General features: G+C 46.5%; 6 protein-coding genes across 6 annotated transcripts; 2 read left to right on the forward strand and 4 right to left on the reverse strand.

The window, feature by feature from the left end:
• Positions 1-6,740: 6,740 nt before the first annotated feature.
• On the reverse strand, positions 6,741-9,872 carry EV420DRAFT_1693034 (uncharacterized protein; the record flags this gene model as incomplete). The annotated part of the gene is made up of 7 exons (XM_060479371.1): positions 6,741-7,857; positions 7,906-8,095; positions 8,151-8,227; positions 8,283-8,745; positions 8,795-9,035; positions 9,087-9,228; positions 9,284-9,872. The coding sequence occupies 7 exons, from the start codon at positions 9,870-9,872 to the stop codon at positions 6,983-6,985; spliced, it is 2,577 nt and encodes an 858-aa protein (XP_060328888.1). The 3' UTR covers positions 6,741-6,982.
• Positions 9,873-9,917: 45 nt separating this feature from the next.
• On the reverse strand, positions 9,918-11,360 carry EV420DRAFT_565184 (uncharacterized protein). The gene is made up of 3 exons (XM_060482604.1): positions 11,193-11,360; positions 10,618-11,139; positions 9,918-10,565 (listed from the first exon to the last, which is right to left on the reverse strand). Exons 1-3 carry the CDS (start codon positions 11,277-11,279, stop codon positions 10,029-10,031), a joined length of 1,146 nt encoding a protein of 381 aa, XP_060328889.1. The 5' UTR covers positions 11,280-11,360; the 3' UTR covers positions 9,918-10,028.
• EV420DRAFT_1553353 (Yqey-like protein-domain-containing protein) lies at positions 11,350-12,083 on the forward strand. Its single transcript, XM_060473550.1, is given in 5 exon segments — positions 11,350-11,448; positions 11,495-11,577; positions 11,628-11,673; positions 11,693-11,724; positions 11,773-12,083. The coding sequence occupies 5 exon segments, from the start codon at positions 11,376-11,378 to the stop codon at positions 12,055-12,057; spliced, it is 519 nt and encodes a 172-aa protein (XP_060328890.1). The 5' UTR covers positions 11,350-11,375; the 3' UTR covers positions 12,058-12,083.
• EV420DRAFT_1765440 (uncharacterized protein) lies at positions 12,084-14,792 on the reverse strand. Its single transcript, XM_060480829.1, has 7 exons — positions 14,507-14,792; positions 14,364-14,456; positions 14,162-14,314; positions 13,949-14,107; positions 13,740-13,890; positions 13,320-13,689; positions 12,084-13,265 (listed from the first exon to the last, which is right to left on the reverse strand). The coding sequence occupies exons 1-7, from the start codon at positions 14,693-14,695 to the stop codon at positions 12,149-12,151; spliced, it is 2,232 nt and encodes a 743-aa protein (XP_060328891.1). The 5' UTR covers positions 14,696-14,792; the 3' UTR covers positions 12,084-12,148.
• An 83-nt stretch (positions 14,793-14,875) lies between these two features.
• On the forward strand, positions 14,876-18,140 carry EV420DRAFT_1553355 (oligosaccharyl transferase STT3 subunit). Its single transcript, XM_060473551.1, has 11 exons — positions 14,876-15,099; positions 15,148-15,165; positions 15,218-15,254; positions 15,303-15,334; positions 15,385-15,552; positions 15,600-15,829; positions 15,880-16,273; positions 16,326-17,028; positions 17,065-17,351; positions 17,406-17,497; positions 17,546-18,140. Exons 1-11 carry the CDS (start codon positions 14,942-14,944, stop codon positions 17,698-17,700), a joined length of 2,274 nt encoding a protein of 757 aa, XP_060328892.1. The 5' UTR covers positions 14,876-14,941; the 3' UTR covers positions 17,701-18,140.
• A 143-nt stretch (positions 18,141-18,283) lies between these two features.
• On the reverse strand, positions 18,284-20,268 carry EV420DRAFT_1553360 (tRNA-splicing endonuclease subunit sen54 N-term-domain-containing protein). Its single transcript, XM_060473552.1, has 7 exons — positions 20,133-20,268; positions 19,930-20,079; positions 19,569-19,881; positions 19,285-19,522; positions 19,062-19,230; positions 18,381-19,003; positions 18,284-18,333 (listed from the first exon to the last, which is right to left on the reverse strand). The coding sequence occupies exons 1-6, from the start codon at positions 20,246-20,248 to the stop codon at positions 18,700-18,702; spliced, it is 1,290 nt and encodes a 429-aa protein (XP_060328893.1). The 5' UTR covers positions 20,249-20,268; the 3' UTR covers positions 18,284-18,333; positions 18,381-18,699.
• Between the last annotated feature and the right edge of the window lie 23 nt (positions 20,269-20,291).

Below are 20,291 nucleotides of genomic sequence, written 5' to 3' on the forward strand. Positions count from 1 at the left end.
AGAAATTCATGGAAGATCAGGAGAGCAACAAGCAATCACTAATAGTGGGACTGAGAGATCACTTCAAGCCTCAACCATGAGAAGGGGGTCATCGAAAAGGACCACCTACTATTCTACAATGAACATATCTACGTCCCTCATGACCATGCATTATGGGGAGAACTCATCTCCCACTACCATGATCACGTCTCCACAGGGCACCCAGGTATTGACAAGACCAAAGAATTGGTCTTGAGAGAATACTGGTGGCCCAAGCTGCGAAGGGACATGGAAACCTACATACAAGGATGTGAGGCATGTCAAAGGACAAAGACTGACATGCAGTGGAAAGCAGCTCTGCTACATCCTAATGCTGTACCATCTTGACCATGAGAACATATCTCAATCAACATGATCACTGGATTTTCAGAATCCGAGGACTACAACACAGTGCTAGTCATCGTAGACCAATTCTCAAAGTACATCATGCTGATTCCATGCACAAAGGAACTCTTGTCAAGTGGGTAAGCTAAAATTCTATATGACAAGATCATTTGCGGATTTGAGGTTACCCCCTCCAAGGTCATCTCTGACCAGGGGTCCCAATTCATCTCGAAATTCATCACTGAGCTGTATGCAATGATGAATATCTGTCCACAGCCTATCACCCACAGACAAATGGACAAATGGAGCAGGTTAACCAAGAGCTCGAAAAATATCTTCGAGTCTTTGTTAACCACAAGCAGGACAATTGGAGCAAATGGCTGCAGTGGGCAGCATTTGCTCACAATAACCACCAACACTCTGCAATGGGCTTTTCTCCCATCAAACACCTCCCACAACTGGCAAAAAAGCTAGACGACAAATGTAATGGACCCTTTGAGATAGTCTCAAAGAAAGGGCCCTCTGCCTATGAGCTGAGGCTACTGCCAGGTTGGAGGATCCATAACAAGTTCAATGAATGATACCTAACTCCATATGTCCCCCCAGAGTTTCCCAACCAGGAGAAACCACCACCACTCGAGCCAGAGCTTGTAGACAGTGAAGAAGAATACAAAGTAGAAGAACTACTTCAAGATCACAACCATATCATCAGTCAAGAATGCAACCAGAGGACCATAATAGAGTATTTGGTCAAATGAAAAGGATATCCAGTGGAGGAAGCCACCTGGGTCAAAAGAAGCAACCTCACCAATGCTGAAGAGCTCATCAATAACTACAAGAACAAGGAGGACCATGTAGAGGATCACGATTTGTGACACTTGGAGAACAAAGGGGGATGTATAACCATATCATCTCCTGGCTCTTCAACCAAGAACTTGACATTCTTTCCAGTCTCAGACAAGCAGGACTATTATTAATTGGACAAGGATGAAGACGTCTTCAAAGATGAGTGCTTAGTGTCTCCTCTTATGACTCAAACTGACCCTAGCTCCTGGATACAAGAATGGGGCATATCTGCTTGGAGACAAACTGAGGACTATGGATGGAATATGGAATCTACTCACTCTTTTGACTCAGGGAGTGAGTACATCTAATGACTGTTGGGACGACAGTCTTAGTCGGGGGTATTATTACAACCTTACCTCTATTTTCCTTATCTTATCCTTATCTCCTGGAACCCCAGACCTACCTATCTTATCTCTTGGACTCACAATATTCTGCTGGCACATCTCCTATCCATTTACCTGGCTGCTGTCATTCTGCCGATGACTTGTGCATCCTGGATGACCAACATACCACATGTGACATGTGGCATCATGCTTCTTAGTGGTTGGACAAGAGTCGACCGCTAGTCAAAAGCAGTTTATGAGATATGGTCAATTCAGATGGAGTCTTGTGTTAATGCAGGTGATATGTGCTCATTACTCTCATTCATTGGAGACACACTTCTTTCAGTGTCCTCCATCTTCATTCGCTACAGAGCACACTTCTCAATGCACGTGCCCTCATAGATACTATCTTTAGTATGAGTCAGACATGTATTTAAACTAGCCTATGCTGTGGCCTTAGACCCCAGCTTTGGCTAAGGTTATACACTCCTAACTCTTACAAACTCCTTGCTTTCACTATCTAAGTGATGCCTAACTTCTTACAATCTACCAAAGCTCCTCTAACACTGAATCACTGAACACAAATGACAGGATAGAGGTGATGCCTTGGCAAGATTAGAGTTAGTGCTTAATACAAGGCCATCATCAGGATTTCCTGACAGACGTCCTTGGCCATTCATTGGGGTATGAGGAATGAAGTCCCCATCTTCCAATCTTTGGTCATCTTTCTCATCCTGACCTGGAATGTTGTCAAACAAGGATGTAGGCAGATTCCATGGAGGATCATTTCAGTACTCACCCCAGCCATTGGATTCTGATTGCTGGGCTAAGAAGGGGTTAGACGATCTGTTAGCAAAGTAGAGGACATGATTTTAGATGAAAATTTTGACTCAAGGGTTTGAGTTCGAATATATTGTTAGGATCATGCCAATAGGAATGCAGCAGAGATTGCACATAGCAAAAAGCCACAGAATGCATCAGGCATAGGCAAAGCTATTAGCAATGTCACCCCTGAGCTGAAGCCCTAAGATGAATATGGACAGAAGTCCATGGAGTGACAGAGATGAGGTAAGAGATAAGTCCAACAGATTGGAGTTCCACAGACTGGAGAATGAGAGTTTTGTTAGAATATGGATTGCTATTTTTAGAAAAGTGAGCTTGCATGAATATTCTCACTCATTCTCCCCATATTCCCCAGGATGCTTACTCATTTTATTAGTGATACATTACTCATTTATTCTAGTACATTCTACATATTCTGGTAGTATAAAAGCTGTGTAGTTAGTAGGGCATCGCTAGCACGATTGCCGTGAACATTAGTTCCTTTTGTGCATACCTGTGAACCATGAGTTCTTACAAGTTTGACTGAGAGTCAGAGAGAGAGATTGGGCTGAACCAAGTTGATATTTGAACTGAGTATCTACAATGTAATTCTACAGTTTATATACTAGTTAGGAGTCTGATCTAGTTCCTACTCAAAATGGTCTACATTCTAAGGTGGTCAGTAGTTGTAGTTTACCAGTTGGTAGCCTGTGGAGTCCGATAACATGCTGTACTACTGATGTCAGACTCTTAATAAATTAAAATAGAGAGATAAAATATAAAATGGAATATGAAATGGAAACTGGGGATCGTAATCCATAGGATTCCAGAATGCGGTTTGTTGGAGTTGACTTGGAATCGGAGTTCTGTCAGCATGCTCATTACAGGCACCACTATTAAGCATATACAGCCTCCACAGCCTCTTCAGCCATAGTGATTTGAAAGGCCTGGCCTGAAGCCCTAAGCCAAGCCAGACTAAGCTGAGCCAGGCCCTAAAAAGCCAAGCCATAGGGGTGGGCTTGTTGAAGGCTCAGGCTCAGGCTTTATACTCGTGATCGGCAAAAGTGATGGCCGATGCCTTATTTGGCGCAGCATGGTACTCAGGTCTGTGATCACAAAAAATTCTAATTGTGCCCATCTACTGTCACCATTGTTCCAAATATACCAACTATCCATCCTCTAAAACCATGTGTGACCTCCCTTTGCCTTGAGAACAGCTTTGACCCGATCTGACATGGACTCAATATGCTTATCAATATCCATTAAGGGCATTGAGGCCCACTCTTGCAAAACCGCCTCTCGCAGTGCCTTGGTGCTTGTTGGATGCCTTGGGAGTGCACGGAGATGCTTCTTGAGCTCATGCCAGACTGGTTCAATGGGGTTGATATCAGGAGAATTTGGTGGATGAGGAAAGAGAGGGATGTCATTTTGTGCAAGCCAGCGTTTGGTGGTCTTGGCTGTATGACTTGGTGTGCTGTCTTGCTGGAAGGCAAGTCCTGGCTAGGCTTCTTCCAAATCCTTCCAAAACACCTTCAACTGACCCTCTAGCACTTGCTCCTGATAGCGAGCTGCTGTCATTCCTCCACCTTTTCCACCAGGATACTCAAGACCAGCTAATGGTCTCTTCCACCCCAATGCGACACATCCCCACACCATTACGTGCATGGAAGACTGCTTAAATGTTGGCACTACACAGCTCTCATCCAACTCTTCATCAACATGCTGTGTCACAAAAATCCGACCTGTCTTATCATCAAGATGGATGTAACATTCATCTGACCAAACCACCTTCCTCCAATCCTGCTCCTTGTGATCCTTTGCCCATTGTTTTTGTGCCTTCTTTTGGTCTGCAGAGAGAAAGGGTCATTTCCGTGCAACACGTCAATGCAGTCTGTGGTCCTCCAAGGCCTTGGCAATAACCTTCTCACTCACATCAATACCAACTTCATTACTGAGGTCTCTAAGTGGTAGTTGGCGGTTTTTTACAGCTGCACGGGCAAGACGACATGATGTATGCTCATCAATCTTCTTTGGCCGTCCACTATGGGGTAGATTTTCGATGGAACCATGCTCCCTGTACTTCCGCCAGATTTTTCGTGCCATCTCGTATGGAATGCTGGTGAGAAGGGCACTTTTATTTAATTTGTGTGTAGCGAGCATAGCACCAATGAACTGGTTTTTTGCTGCCTCATCATGTTTGTGTCGCATTGTGTCTTTGGGCATCAGAAAAAGAAGCAGAATGACATTAGCGAAGTAGCACAAACGAAAAAAAAAATAATGATCAGCCGTGTCTATATTTGGTAGCGGCCATCACTTTTGCCGATCATGAGTATTTTAAAAGCCCAAGCCTCAGGCTCATGCTCAGGCTTCCAATATCAGCTAATACCCAAAACAAATAGTGGGGAACACATCATTTCTCATCGTTTGGGATTAATTTTAGAAGTCTGGTCAGACTATAGCTCCCAAAATTGACATGATGAAAGTTGCCAAGATCACTTTGCTGCTTACCATCATCACCATTCATTGATGCATTCATCGTAACCGGGCCTTTCAAATCACTATTCAGCCACCAAGCTTTAAGTTGTAGATAGTATTTAAACTAGAAGAATCAACCAGAAAAAATGTTTATGCTCAAAACTGCTGAATCAGGTTCACAGTTTTCTCATGCAGGGCCATCTGCTCCCTGCACAAACCTATTATCCTCATGATATGTACAATAGAAATACATATCTTGTAACATACTCACATGCCAGCTTTAGTGTTTATAAACTTATTCATTAGTGCAAAATATGAAATGGAGGCTCAAAGAGCACTCTTTCAGCTATTTTTAAGCTTCAGAGTCACAAAATCAAGGTCAGGACTATGGTTTTTGAGTCTCTGAACATCTCCCAAAGTCTTTTTTTTAAAATTCTTTTTGCTTGTTTTGGAGTGCATGACACCCAGCAAAATGGATGGAAAACCCAGTATTGTCACAATCAATATTGTCCAAAGGGGTTCCTTATATAAGAGGGCATGACCCTGACTGAGAATGTATGCTCTTTCTTTTCTTTGCATTATATACCCATCTGATATACTCTTAGTTTAAACTTTAAGTAAATTATATCCATCCTCAGAGCAATAGAGCTTATTGGCAGTGCATTCTGTATATAAATTGCCTATCTATTGCTCCTCTCTCTCAGCCAAGGGGGTACAGGAAATAAAATTTAATAGGCTGAGGTGGCAGGAGAGACACAGTGACTGAAGATACAATGTGTATAGTATGGTCTAAAGTACATGATGAGGACTACTACAGGTGGAGTCCAAACCATGGGAATCTGGCAGAGATAGCTGGACATTGAGGAGATAGACACCCCAGTCCAACAAATTTTGCACATGGGTCAATATTTTTATTTCAAGCCAGCAGGGCAGAACCAACCACCCACGTGACTCTATTATGCCTATATTTAGGTATATTTTATGATATCATATGTTTATTTGTACTAGCAGTCGTCAGTTGACGACTATCATACCTTGCTTAAGCGGTGTTCATCCCCATCCCAAATTTGTAGAATCCAATTTATGTGAGGCACACTTTGAAAATAATCATACACCGCCATAATCATACATACATGCCTTTAAGAGAATCCTGCTAGTTACCTGAACTGATTACATTTAAGCATGAACTTCTTCGTCTCACCTCTTTCAACGTCCACAATTTTCCACTTAGGCTTTGTACTCTTAAGGTTGTCGTTTCCTACTCAGTGCCAGTGATCAGTGGATATGTGTACAGTGTGAGGGACGAAATATGCAGACATACCTGCAGGGCACGGCAGGGTAGTCGCATTATCCGTTGCAATGTTGAAGCACACGTATGGCTCAGTCCCACTATTCAACACATGGTGTCTAATATTATGGTCGGTACATCTCCATACAAAGTGTTTATATCCACCCCATCATCGAGATTTGAGGTTTTCAAGTAGATCTGCCAACATTGGAAGTGGCAATAAAGCGCAAAAGATATAGATGATATGCCGAGTTTGTCTTTCTAATGCAGATGGAAGATAAGCACAAATATCATTAAGGTTTTTGAGGGCAGTAGCTATGTCCAATCTTGCCATTACCAGTAGATCTAGAGGATTTAATATGTTGGCGATTTGATATCCGTTGTGAAAAGACATTCGATGCGTGATGGAAAAGGGTGAAATTGTCAGTGACAAGGATTTTGATTATGTGTGGAGAATGATGTCATATCATGGGAAGACCATGGCTTGTGTAAGCGAAGATTTTAGACCTAGAGAGACCTTGACAAGCAAGGTAATAGTACACTGATAGAAATCACCCTATCTCCTCCCCAGCATATCCCCATATCAGATTGTGATCAGCCATTGAATGGTGTACTGTTTCATCACAAGGATGAATACAGATATATATAAAATATATATTTTTTAGGCTCTAAGAGCACCTAAAGGTTTATACACAGAAATTTTTTCCCCCCTCCGGGGACAACCAACCACCCTACCGGATGTTCCGGGCCGACATTCCCGAGCACCCTTGCTCTCAGCTTGAATTCCTCATACATAGGACTCGTAACAACAGCAGCATTCTAAAAGCATAAGATGTATGATGCATTTAATGATTATACGAATGGCCTAGGTGTCACTATCACTGGTAGTGCTATCACTCTCATCTTGTCCCCAAACAGCAAATGCTCGATGCCCCGAAGCGTCTCGAGACCGTGAGCGTGAATGCCCGCGATGATAAAGCGAATTTCCAACAGTAGGTGTCTGTACAGCGTCGGCGTCCAAATCTCTATCCTTGGGTATCCTGCTCTTCCCACTCGACTTCCCTGAAGAATGTATATCGTCTCTTGCGCCACGATGTCCTGAGTCTGACGGTCCTGAATCTGTAGAATCCGTGGGTGATACAGGCCCATGAATGCTAAACTCTACCCGGCGAGGAGAAATGATGGGAGGGTGAGACTCAGGACCTGCGTATCGACCGGGTGTCTGTACACCAGACTGATAGCCCGGTCGGGAACGCGAACGTGACCGTGATTTCCGACGTTTAGATTCTAATACCGAAACAGCAGGTCGGGGGAGAGCTTTGTGAAGTCGGTCCTCGGCAATTATTTCCTGCACTTTTTCTTGGCCAATCGTCTCTGTATTTGATCGCGCGAGCTTCGGTGCTTTAGCCATGGCTGCTTCGGGGGAGGAATCGTCTATATCGAATTTTCCATCATCGCGCTCTTCATCAGACACCTCATCCTCTTCCTCGTCTTCCACAGTCTCTTCTTCCACGACTTCCGGAGTAACAGTTCCAGAAACCTCTGAAGAACCGTTCTTGAGTTTGTTCCGCTTCGTCGGCTTTGTTGGACCTTCTTCTACCATTACAAACGATTTTTGCCGTTCTCGTTCGTTCCATTTGAGTGTGCGAGAGATGGCATGGAACCAGTCAGTTGACTGTTTGTCAGCACACACAGTCGGGAAGGGATATTTCGATGCAGTCACTTTGATATGATCTCCCTCTAATAGTGCTATTAGCATGATGACATTATACGTGTAAAAAAACTCACGCTTCAGCTCGACCCGTCCTCGACCATCGAAAGAGGCCCACGCGGTGCTTCGAGAATTGAAAGGAACACATATTCGTAACTCCATACTATCCGGAAGAAGCATGGGTCTGAAGGAGAGTGTGTGGGGACATATGGGTGTAATGAGTATAGCAGGTATCTCTGGGTGAACAAGAGAGCCTCCGGCGGATAACTGGATAGAATAAAAAGGTCAGCATGCATACAACAAAAGGTGGATGTGGAGATACCGAGTACGCCGTTGATCCTGTTGGAGTTGATACAGTAAGGCCATCCGCTTGAACCGTCGTCATATGGTGCTCATCACCTATAAAGGCAAGAACTTGAGTACAGGAGGCCAAAGACAAAAGGTTTAACGGTACCAAAGAGCTCCAGAAGACTGACAAAAGGACTGGGACCTCGATCAACCACGAGATCATTGAGCACTTCAAAAGTTTCCACAGGCCGTGTCGTAAAACACATTATCTCCTTGTCCTTTGGGTTCTTGCAGCCTTCATTATATGCGATGCCGCCACTCCAGCTGCCTTCAACGGCTTCCCAACCATCTTTCTCGAGTTTCCTCATCATGATCTCTCCTGTTTCCCCCTTCTTCACAGCTTTTCGGCATTTGCTCCCATTGGTGACAGCGCGGTACACCGTGCAAGTGAAACGCATTCGCAAATTGACGCGTATACCGGAGTCGATAGCAGAATCCATGACAGCCTGGTGGTCGGCAAAATCAAAGTTGGTAAGGAATCCCAGTGAACCGAGAGCAAATGGGAGGACGGGTGGGACAATTCGTTGGAAGAGCCATGAGGTAAAGAGTACTGTTCCATCACCACCGAGCTGTGAGAGAATATGAGATAACAGTGTTGGAAGTATTATCGCAACGTACCGTGACGACGAAATCGAAGAGATGGGGACTATGGCTGCACATATGGCTCGTCCAGTAACGTAGCTGTCCTTCTTCTTGAAGATACAATTCTTCTTTAGGAAGAGATGCGGAGGCGAGAGATGATAACGATGTGCTGCTGGAAGTACGGCGACGGGGGAATGGAACGAAGAGCTCTGGATAGTCGCGTTCGATGCCCTCTGCGTCAAATCGTCGGGAATGCCGTAGTTGATTATCCACGTATCTAAAAGACAAGATGAACGGATATTATCAAGGAGCGTAACGGAGCACGCACACAACGAGACCGCGTTGCTGGCCATTCCGAGGCTTGAGCATGAGATACAAGGCCAACTCTCTAGTGAGCTTGATAAGACGATTGTCCCTAGCTTTGGTAATGATGAGAACGTTTTGAATATTTGATCTGACACGAGCACGACCTAAGAAACGGATGTAAGATAAGAGGTCAGTAAAAGTATGGATAACCGGACGTACCAAGCTGCTTGCTCATCTCGCGGACACCGACGGCGGTCTCTGCAAGCTGTTTGGTTAGACTAGCACCATATTCGTCGACCTCGTCGTTGCTACTGCTGATAACAGAACCCGGGCTTGAACCAAGCGGTGATATTCGGTGGTCACTATCGCTGCTGCCGTTGATTCCATTACGCTGGAGAGAATGAGCGACGCCGACTTCTGGGATAAGGGCGGTTTGCTTATTTCGCAGCCACTCGGTGAGAGAAGCACCTTTGTCGAGGTGAGAGTGAACGAAACACGGAGAATGCATTGGCTGCCGAGGGATGCCATTGCTGCTGGAGGTCGATTGAGTATCCATACTGGAGGAAGAAGGAGCGGTTGAAGTTGGCGTCATTGTTTCATTGCCGGTCAATAGATGACCATTTGTAGCACCTGATGCAGATGTCTCTAGAACAATATTATTTGGCCATATCGTGCGAGTCGAGTCTAGATGTAAGGATGAAGGCCTGCTGCTCTTTTTCGAGAGCGAAGGTCGGATTGAAGGATCGAACGGGGATGTTGGAGGAGTCGAGAAAGTGTCAGCATCTGGGGACATCAGATGAAAGGACATTGAGGGAGTAAAACAACAGCAAAGGCAAGCGCAAAGGCAAGTACCTTTTAATATCTCGCAAGGTACGCTTAGCTCAAAAAGATCGTCTTAACAACACATTATATATCGCCCGCGTTGCGTCCTATCTACTTGCATCAGATTCCAGCGTGCACTGCATCAAAAAAATACGGTCCCCTTCTCAGTAAACCTTTCCAACTGGCGATAATCATCCCTATCCTTGGCAATCTGCCAGAGCCACGCATCAAGGTCGCTCAAGGTAACACCTAACGATGCTGATTCAGCTGCCGATACAATCATTTCGCAAGCATCAATCGCAGCAGCACGTAAAATGAATGACTGTTCGGCCGTTAATTTAGGCCCTTCCCGAGGTAACCCCCGAGACGCTTGCCGGCTGGAAACGTCACTTGCCTGCAGCAGCGACGCTATTTTTTGCTCAGAGTGTGCGTCCGAAAAGACGGCTTGCATCGGGGATGCTGAGAGATCGATGACACCCAGATGGACGAGTAAGGACGGAATAACGTTGTCACTAAAGATGGGAAGATGGGAAGTGGATGGGATGGGAAACGGAGACGAAGATGTGGCCCCAAAACGGACGCGTATACCGTTAATCAGAAACAGGGCTTTCTTGAAACAGTAGATGGGATGTCCGTTTACGAGGGCCATATCTCTGAACGCTGGGATCGCACGAACAAGCTATCAATACTTGTCATCAGATAGATCCAGTGCGAATACAGTTCTTACTTGCCCGTTCAAGAATAGCTTCTGCATCGTTGGCTTCCGGGGTCTGTGCCACAAACGTGCCAAGATCGGGATACCCTGCCTTGACCAAAATATCACCCGTCTCATTCAAGACGCCCGTGATCAACGTCGTCAGCTCATACATTGGGCCACCAAGTTCGCCCACCGTGACACCCGGAATCGACTCGTGCGGTTTCTCAATGTGGATTTTGACACACATCAACTCTGCAACCTTGCCGACGTCCACAGATTGCATTCCCCGTGCGGTGAGCAGTTTTTCATCAGCAATGTACATTGATAGTACCAGTGCACGTATTGAGTCCCATGCCCCGCGCCCGGTTGCTTCATGAAGGGGCACACGGTAACCAGAGCCAAAATTCAGCAAGGAGAGGATAGCAAGAACGTTTAGTTCAGCAAGGGGCGATGAGAAATTGAGCGGCATGGCAAGGCCATGCGACTTGCTCACGCCAGCAAAGGACTGGGTAAACGCAGGCGAGGTTAGAAGACGGTGAATTGATTCATTGGTAATCTACAACTGGAAGATCAGTATACATACTAGCATTCGCAAGGATGATAGATTACAGAAATTTTATTTTCAGTTCGTGCTTTCCGGGAAGATTCACGAACGGACTGGATAAATGAACCAGACGTTGGAAAGGCAACACTCATCGTGTAGGATTCGCCGTCCTGTATACGTACTTAGGTATATGATGATGCTCGCTCGGAGAGACGCGTTTGAATCACGTGTGGATTTCTTCTTTCTCCATGGCCAGCTTGTGTACTGCTCGCTGTTTCCTACAGCGTCCACTTTTCCGTCTGTACACTACCTCTGTCCAGCGTCAGTGTCATTCTCTATTTAAATACTATTACTCACAGACACATAGCTTCTCCCATTCGAGAACAACTGACTGCTGGTGTTAAAAATGCGTTGAAGAACAAGGATCCATTTACCTCAACGTTACTTCGCGTTCGTCACGTCTTCTTCTCTGCATCCTCCATACCTATCTCGTCCTCTAGTCTGTTCTCTCTGAAGTCTATGCTGCAGACAAGGCTAAGGGCCCCCGTTTCCCAGTCTGCTATAGTTTCCATCATACGGAAAGCCGTTGCTCGTCGGGTAAGTCACACGTTTCCACCGTTCATCGCACCTGTAACCAAGTATCAGAATGATGCCATCGACCAATATGCGAAAGCGAACAGACAAGATCTCGTCGACAAGGAGTCCAAAGAAATCAACGCATTGGCAGCGTTTCTACCCCTACTACTATCCGAGGCAGAGGTAGACTCGAGACTGCGTGCTGCTATGGAAGCGGAGGGTATCACTGCCGACAGTGACCCACGGAAGAGCACTGGAAAGATTATGAAGGCTTTCTACGCGACTGTGGACAAGTCCGAGGTTGACGCATCCCTCGTAAAACAACGATTGGATCTTATTCTACCTCAAAAGTAACATGGCCCTTGATCTTTATTTCCAGTGTCCGAAAATGACATCCATTGCATGACTATGTGTACACTTCAAATATATAATATTGAAACCCTTCTTACTCGTTGGAATCTTCTTCCCTTCCTGTGGTCCCATTACCTGCTGTAGTCGACGTTGTGGGTGTAGGTGTGGTGGTTGGTAGCGGAGGAAGTGCACTCCGCACTCGCATAAGTTCGTCAATACACCGATAAACTGCACCCGATACTCCTTCAAGGATGCGTATCCGCTCATCGATAGCCTCCCTTGTAACCGTGTCCAGAACAGCCAACTGGTCTTCTGTCAACGTGGGAGGTAATTGTGAGATTGGTATCTCGTTGAAGGGCCGACCAGGGTTGCGACCTTGTGAGTTTAGTGGTGGCCTGGGTACTGATCCGGATTCCGAATGTATGTAATCAAGAGGTATTAATGAAGGGACACCGACGTGTGCTGTTGAAGTAGCGTGCGAGGTAGGATGGGATTCGTTGATTCGTGATGTTTCTCCGTCACTGCTCTCCGATGTAGAGCTTGACATTGAAGAAGAGGAAGAGGAAGAATCAGACCTTGTGCTGGGAGCCCTATCATGTGATGGATCCTTGCGATTCAACCGCCGAAGGGCGGCGAGCGCAGCAGCTTCACTGGGGCTTATTGACTCTGACGACGGCAGGGGGGCATCCGTTGGAGACAGGACTGGGGCATCACCTGAAGACGCTGCTGAAACATTAGATGCCGTTGAAGCGGAGATATTGGTCGCGCGCTCAGGCTCAGTAGATGAAGTTGACGCTGAATTCGATGCACCAGAGGCGTTATTTTGGGTGGCTTCTGGGGCAACATGCTCAGGCCATGGCTGCCATACACCGCCGGGACCATAAAAGCCCACAAATTGCGGAGGGGGGTGCAAAGGTCGTGGCTGCGATGGTGGCTGATCGCGCTGATTGGCAGTGTTTTGGGGTGGATAGTTATGGATGTCATACTGAATAACCACATTTACCGCGTGATTACCAGCATCTAGAGGCCGATTCGGTGCGTTTGGGTTATTGAGTAGGCGGCGTAGCATGTCCATCGTATTACCGGCGCCATTGTTTGCTGCATTGTTACGATTGGGCGCAGGAGCATTTCTTTGCGCCTGTACACCAGGAGTCCTGCGATCTCTCCCGCCCTGAACACCTGGAGGATTTGTTTCCAGGACAGTGCGACGGCTGTGATACGAATATTTAGTATGTATAGATATCAGGGCTGAATCATCCACAGACCAAGTAGGACAACTCTGCTGCCGCTCCAGCCAAGACCGTAGACAATGAAAATGAAATATATGACCACACGGTAGCTTCTTGGGTGTCATGTTAGGACCTTCAGGTGCAGGCCCTGTTGGAGTCTGTGGAAGTGTCATCTCTTCGCGACAAATAATACATGTATGATCGGTTGAAGATAGTTCTTCCTGAGTAGCGTTTGGGTATCTCTGATCCATATTTCTGGTCGCAGTTTGATACCGATGAAGGGCTCTTAAGCGAGTCACGAAGGAGCGCGCTGTAAAGTAGATATCCCGTACGATGTTCAACGGGAGGCCATAAAAGGTGAGAATGATGGCAAAGAAACAGAGATAGGTCGTCAATTTGCTGAAGTCTAACCACAATGATGAGCGCAATTGACTGCAGTCTGAAAGAAGACCCTACCAGTGATCAATTCGATGTAGAAAGTCCACATACTTTTCTGCTCCCAGGGAGGAGCATTCTCTCCCCCATGGACGCCCGCTCTTCGGAAATCATAAGCCGACAAGACATACTTGGCGATAGAATTCGCGACGCTGGCCATCAATATGCCGTACTATCCGTTAGCATTTGGATAAGCATGTGTTTTGCGCAGAAAGGGAATGATGACTCGCCTCGCATGCAAAAAGAACCATGCCTCCCACGCCGTATTCGAGCGTGTTTTCGACCGCAAACAGCAGCATGAAAAAATCTGTCGTCCATAATATCACGAACAAAGTTGACATCCGAACGTGGAAGAGTAACGACGGCCCCGGATACGGGCGTTGATCCATCTGAACCAGGCGAGGTGAGAGGAATGAAGTATGCCAGACACAGCATTTACTCACCCACTCGATACGATCACTGGCCAACCAATGGAATGACTTGACAAACAGGAGGAACCCAAACATGGTAGCGAAAGGAGCGTCGAATTCATCGCGAAAGATGGTGAATGCCAGAAGTGATTCCGTCACGAAGAACCAAAGGCGGTCGTACAGACGCTGCAAGACATAAGTGAATGTAGAGCTACAAAGAAGCTGGAGCACGTACTTCTATTTCATTTGGCCTCAAACTACCAAAGAATACCTTCTGAAGTACATGACCGCACAACAAGGCGAGAATGAACGCAAAGTTTGCGAAAACCTACGAAGAATTAATAGATGGTCGGAGAACATACGGACGAAGCAGCGCACAAGAACACTACGGCTGCTTTTGGATAGATATATCGCGACAGAGTAGAAGTTGCTGTAGTTCTTTAAAGCATTGGCGACGGCGGCACAGACCGCGACAGTAGAGAGCGTGCCATAGAGGAGAATGCGATGGGAATTGATTGAGGTAGCGACAGCCCTTGCCCTTTGGCGCAGTACTGGATTTACTGGCATCGCTGCGAGCGATTAGCCCGACGTCAGACTGGTCGAGAGAGATGTTATTGAAGGTGAGTGATGGTGAGGAAACGGCAAGGACGACGTGGCGATTACCATTCCCACTTTAGGCTACCCTCAATTTGGGACACGTATAGATCCAAGTCACGTTAAGGTCACGACCGCCGCGACTTTTCTTTCTTACACTCACCTCGACCTCCTCCTCGACTCTCTTCCAGGCCCACAACGAGCAAATTATAACTGGCCATGCCTGCGGCCTATCCGCTCCCTACAAATGTCTCGCCAGCGACGGTCGCCAATACCGCATCCCTGCTGCGCATTATCGCTCTGGCTCTCATATCTGGCGCTGCTATTGCTTCTCGATTATTCGCTGTGATAAACTTTGAGAGTATCATACACGAATTGTGAGTCTCTTGACGTCGTTCTGGTCCTTTCTCTTATTCCATTCCCAGTGATCCATGGTTCAACTTGTCAGTAAATCATCTGGTTGTTATTATGCTTCCGTGAATTGATGCCGTTTAGTCGTGCTACGAAGGTATTAGCATCCGAAGGATTCTATGTGCGTAACCCACTCTAGCGAATGCATCAGTATTCTCATTTCCCTTAGGCATTTTACAACTGGTTTGATGCAAGCGCCTGGTTGTTTTACTTCCCACGATATCCCATGTCTCTTGCTAATAATTGGCTAGGTATCCATTAGGTCGTGTCGTTGGTGGAACCGTCTATCCTGGGCTCATGGCAACGAGCGGCGTCATCTACAACATCTTACATGCTCTCAACCTCCCGGTAGATATACGAAACATTTGCGTGCTGCTAGCGCCAGGATTCAGTGCTCTGACTGCTTGGGCGACCTACATGTATGTTATTACTATTGCAGTATCTTCAATGAGTTAACACCTAATAGGTTTACCAAAGAGATGAAAGACGCCAGCGCAGGCTTGCTGGCCGCAGCATTCATCGGCATTGTTCCTGGCTACATCTCCCGTTCTGTTGCAGGATCCTACGACAATGAAGCCATCGCAATCTTCCTGCTCATGTTCACGTTCTTCTGCTGGATCAAAGCCTTAAAACTTGGTAGTGCGCTGTTCGGCACAGTCGCCGCGATATTCTACTTCTATATGGTCGCCGCCTGGGGTATGTCTTCTCGTTCCTCCCTACTTTCACCAGTAAATATAAGTCTTTAGGTGGTTACGTCTTCATCACCAACATGATACCTCTCCACGCCCTAGTGTTGATACTGATGGGACGTTTCACTAGCCGTCTCTATGTCGCCTATTCATCCTGGTATGCAATCGGAACACTTGCGAGCATGCAAGTTCCTTTTGTTGGTTTTCAGCCTGTGCGGACGAGTGAACATATGGCAGCCCTTGGTGTCTTCGGACTCCTCCAGATTGTTGCTTTTGCTCAACTAGTCCGATCACATCTATCCTCGAAACAGTTCCAAAATCTTTTATTCTATTCGGTTGTAACGACGGGAATTCTAGGAACCCTTGCATTTGTGGGCTTAACTTATGCAGGTTGGATTGCACCATGGACCGGTCGCTTCTACTCCCTCTGGGACACGGGATACGCGAAGAAGTGAGATTTACTCTCCTTAAGCTACTAACTTATTTAGCTTACACCTTCTCAGATATATCCCTATCATCGCTTCGGTTTCAGAGCATCAGCCAACTGCTTGGCCTTCATTCTTCATGGATCTCCAGTTGCTCATCTTCCTCTTTCCCGCCGGTGTTGTCCTGTGTTTCCGTGAACTGCGCGACGAACATGTCTTCGTCATCATCTACGCCGTGATGGCCAGCTATTTCGCGGGAGTGATGGTTCGTCTGATGCTTACTCTTACGCCTTGCGTGTGTGTGGCTTCTGCAGTGGCCTTCTCCTCATTACTAGACACCTACATCGACCCTGCCGAGCCAGACGTCTCTCAAAATGCACAGAATGACGGTGAGACCACTCTCAACGACGTCGTCGCTGCCGTTACGGCCCATACCAAAAAACGTGGGACTCGTTCTGCTCCCAAAGGTATCTTTGGACTCGACACCCGTATGATTATCATATTCAATGCCTTTGGAATGCTGGCTTTCTTCGTATTCCACTGTACATGGGTGACTTCGAACGCATACTCTTCACCATCGGTCGTGCTAGCTTCAAGCAACCCTGATGGAAGTCAACACATCATTGACGATTACCGTGAGGCGTACTATTGGCTCAGGCAAAACACGCCGGAGACAGCTGTCGTCATGAGCTGGTGGGATTATGGATACCAAATCGCTGGTATGGCGGACAGGCCAACACTTGTTGATAACAACACATGGAATAACAGTATGAGATCCGATGTTATGCATGACATGCCTCGCTAACGCAGACCACAGCGCATATTGCCACCTGTTGGTAAAGCTATGTCAAGCCCGGAGGAAATAGCCTACCCCATTTTGCGCAAGCATGACGTGGACTATGTGTTAATTATATTCGGCGGTCTGATCGGTTATTCCGGAGACGACATCAACAAGTTCCTTTGGATGGTTCGCATAGCGCAAGGTGTATGGCCGGATGAAATACAGGAACCGAATTATTTCACCCCTCAAGGTGAATATAGAATCGACGAGCGAGCTTCCAATACCATGAAGAATAGTCTGATGTACAAAATGAGTTATCATCGGTGAGCATCCTCTCACACTGGAATCTAACCTGTTTATAATGCTCTCCATTCCAGCTTTGCTGAACTGTTTGGTGGCTCTGGGCAAGCGGTTGACCGAGTGCGAAACCAACAAGTCCCTAAAGTAGGACCGACGTTGGATTACCTAGGTATGCAGCACCCAGCTTGTCAACTTTTGTTTGCTGACACTGAGATAGATGAGGCATTCACTTCGGAGAATTGGATAGTCAGAATTTACCAAGTCAAGAAAGAAGATGACCTGGGTCGGGATCTCAAGAGTGCAAACGCATTCTCTCAGGGTAAAAAGCGCAAGCGTAGTAAACCAGTATCCAAAAGGCGTGCTATCGTGTAATGATATATTGAAAGGAGACCTTTGGACTTTTCTAGAGTCTACATTTAATACGTTGTAGCACGCCAGAAATTTAATATTTCCATCTTCACAAAGTAGAAGGTGGGTATGGTCAATAACTAGATGTGTGCCTTGTGTCTATACATTGTATCTACAACTGTGACCGGTGACATTGTGTTCGCAAGAACGAGAGGTAGCGACGGCATCATCCTCCATATCAGGCTTAAGTTATTTCTCTGCTGGAGGAATTAAAACTAACAACCTCCGTAATCGACTGCGGGATGACGCTGAAATCCTTGCGACTTCTCAAATATATCCTAGGCAATGACAGCAGTATTTTCGGGGTCACTGCTCCATGTTAACTGAGGATGTTCCAGGGCATCCGCAATTTCTTGTAAGATGAATCCATGGCAGGAAGCAGGTGTCGTTGAGGCTTGGAGTTTTGATGCAGATTGCTTTCCGACGATGACGGTATGTTAACTGGCACCTCCGAAGAGTGATGTCGGTCTGGATAGACTGTTGCAATACATTTCCATTTACTGTAAGTGCATCCGACAAAAATACCTATCTCAGGCACTGGACTAGGCATGGTTTGGGCTCAGGGCTCGGGCTTACGATTCTAAAAACTAGGCCAACCTGGTCCTATAAGTACTAGCGAAAAATAGTATATGTGAATAACTAACCTATACAAAGGCCAATTACGAAGAAATAGAATTCGCTATGTAGGGTCTAGTTTGAAGGAGGGAAGCGTTGACCACCGCCGCGTAGACCTAAGCTCTCCGTGTCACATTAATAGACTTCTCAACACACTTTTAAATTGTAGGTTGTTTAATGAAACAAATAGCACCACGATCCAACCATTGACGTTTTCGTCTACTTGAATAGTAAAAGCTCCTGTGGTGGTTGTGAATGCATATATAACTGAAGGGATACAGCAATCCGCGTGCTCTACAATTTACATTATACATTCTTTTTACCGAAGCACCGAAAGAGCGTATCATGTTACGCCATTGGTACGTCCATGAATGCGCCCTGCATGAAGCGGAAGAAACTGATGTTTCCTGAATCTACTGCAGCGATGACCACGGTTTTCTTCCCTGCCCTAAGTGCCACAAACGGATGTGGTCGGCGCGCGGGTGGTCCTGGGTCGCGGCGCTGGAAGGGAAAAATCGCTCGCCACCAGGGAAGAGGTGGAAGTGCTGGTCGAGGCGGAGGGGGTCTTTTTGGTAGAGGTATGGGCAATTCGGGTGAGATATCGAAGAGGTCAGTCAATTCTCGAAGGGAAGGCATGGGCGTTGTTCGAGTGCTTGAGATAAAAATAAGTTTTCAAAAGTGATCAAGATAAGCAGTCGTTTTGCACTCACTTGATCACGACGATCTGAAAATCGGGAGGTGGAGGTGACGTTTTCTTGAATGGCGTAGGAGGCTTGTAAAGGTTGTAGAATGGTTTGTAAGGAGAATCCTCCTCCTTTGATTGGCGTAACGGTAGCTGATGTCCCGCCGGCATGAACCTTAAAGAACGAAAGACATGCCCTGCACAAAATGGAATATCAGACATGTTATGGGGAAGCAGTCAAAAAAACAAACCATAGTTCTTGTCATGATAGAACCAACGGCTTAGACGTAGAGGCCTCCACCAGTTAAAGGCAGATGTGAAGAACTTGAGTATCCAGGTAAAGAACGTTAACCGGATTCGCTCAAAGATAGAAGGTCTCGGTTGTCCAAGTGGACACATCTTCTCAAATGGCGCTGCCGCAGGATATTCCGACGTAGGTGGTACGGTCCTGGTGACAACATATCCCAGTCGCCTGAGGTAGGAGTAAACCTGCAACATATGAGATCAAACAATGGAACATAATCAGCTTGTAAACCTGATATTTCTCTACGGTGACATCCTCCATCCCAATCATCTCGGCGTATACCTGCTGCACACTCATTGGAGCTCCAGATACGTCTTCCAATCCGGATAGGTCAATGTCGATCTCCTTCCAGCAGAAAAGGGATCCCCGCTCAATCAGATAAATTGCCTCTTCTGGGAGCAACTCTAGACGTTTTGTAGGCTTCTCTTTATCCTTCGCCAGACGCGATGCAGAATGGCCCATGCTTGAAAAGTGGGTTCCTCGAGCAACAGGTACGGAAACACGCGCAAGGGATGGATGCCATATTCCATAGCTCACCGTCTTGCTTTGTGGGGGTGAGAAATGGAGATGGGAAGAAAGATGTATAACTCACCTGGAGATCGTCCGTGTCGCTCTCAACGCCTCAAACATTGCATTTCTTGACCGTTGTAAAATATGCTGCTGCAGCCCACTCTCTCCGCCAGCTGCAGGCTCGTGTTCTTTTTCACCGCGCTTGGGGATGACGGGGCGAGAGATTCCTATCCTTGGACGCCGTTGAGCACAGATGCTGCGTAACTGAGAACGGACATAACAGACTTCAACTTGGTCCAGTCGGGGCCTTCATCTTCGTCTCCCGACGACTGTTCATCCGGATTATCATCGAGTTTTGGTGGAGGAGCTTCAGAACTAGGTTGTTCAAGTATGTCGTCCATTGCAGTCAAGAGTCAAAAAAGTAGTTCTTACGTAACAGCCTGC

This window comes from Desarmillaria tabescens, assembly GCF_030435595.1.
Source record: "Desarmillaria tabescens strain CCBAS 213 chromosome Unknown EV420scaffold_25, whole genome shotgun sequence".
Taxonomy (NCBI): domain Eukaryota; kingdom Fungi; phylum Basidiomycota; class Agaricomycetes; order Agaricales; family Physalacriaceae; genus Desarmillaria; species Desarmillaria tabescens.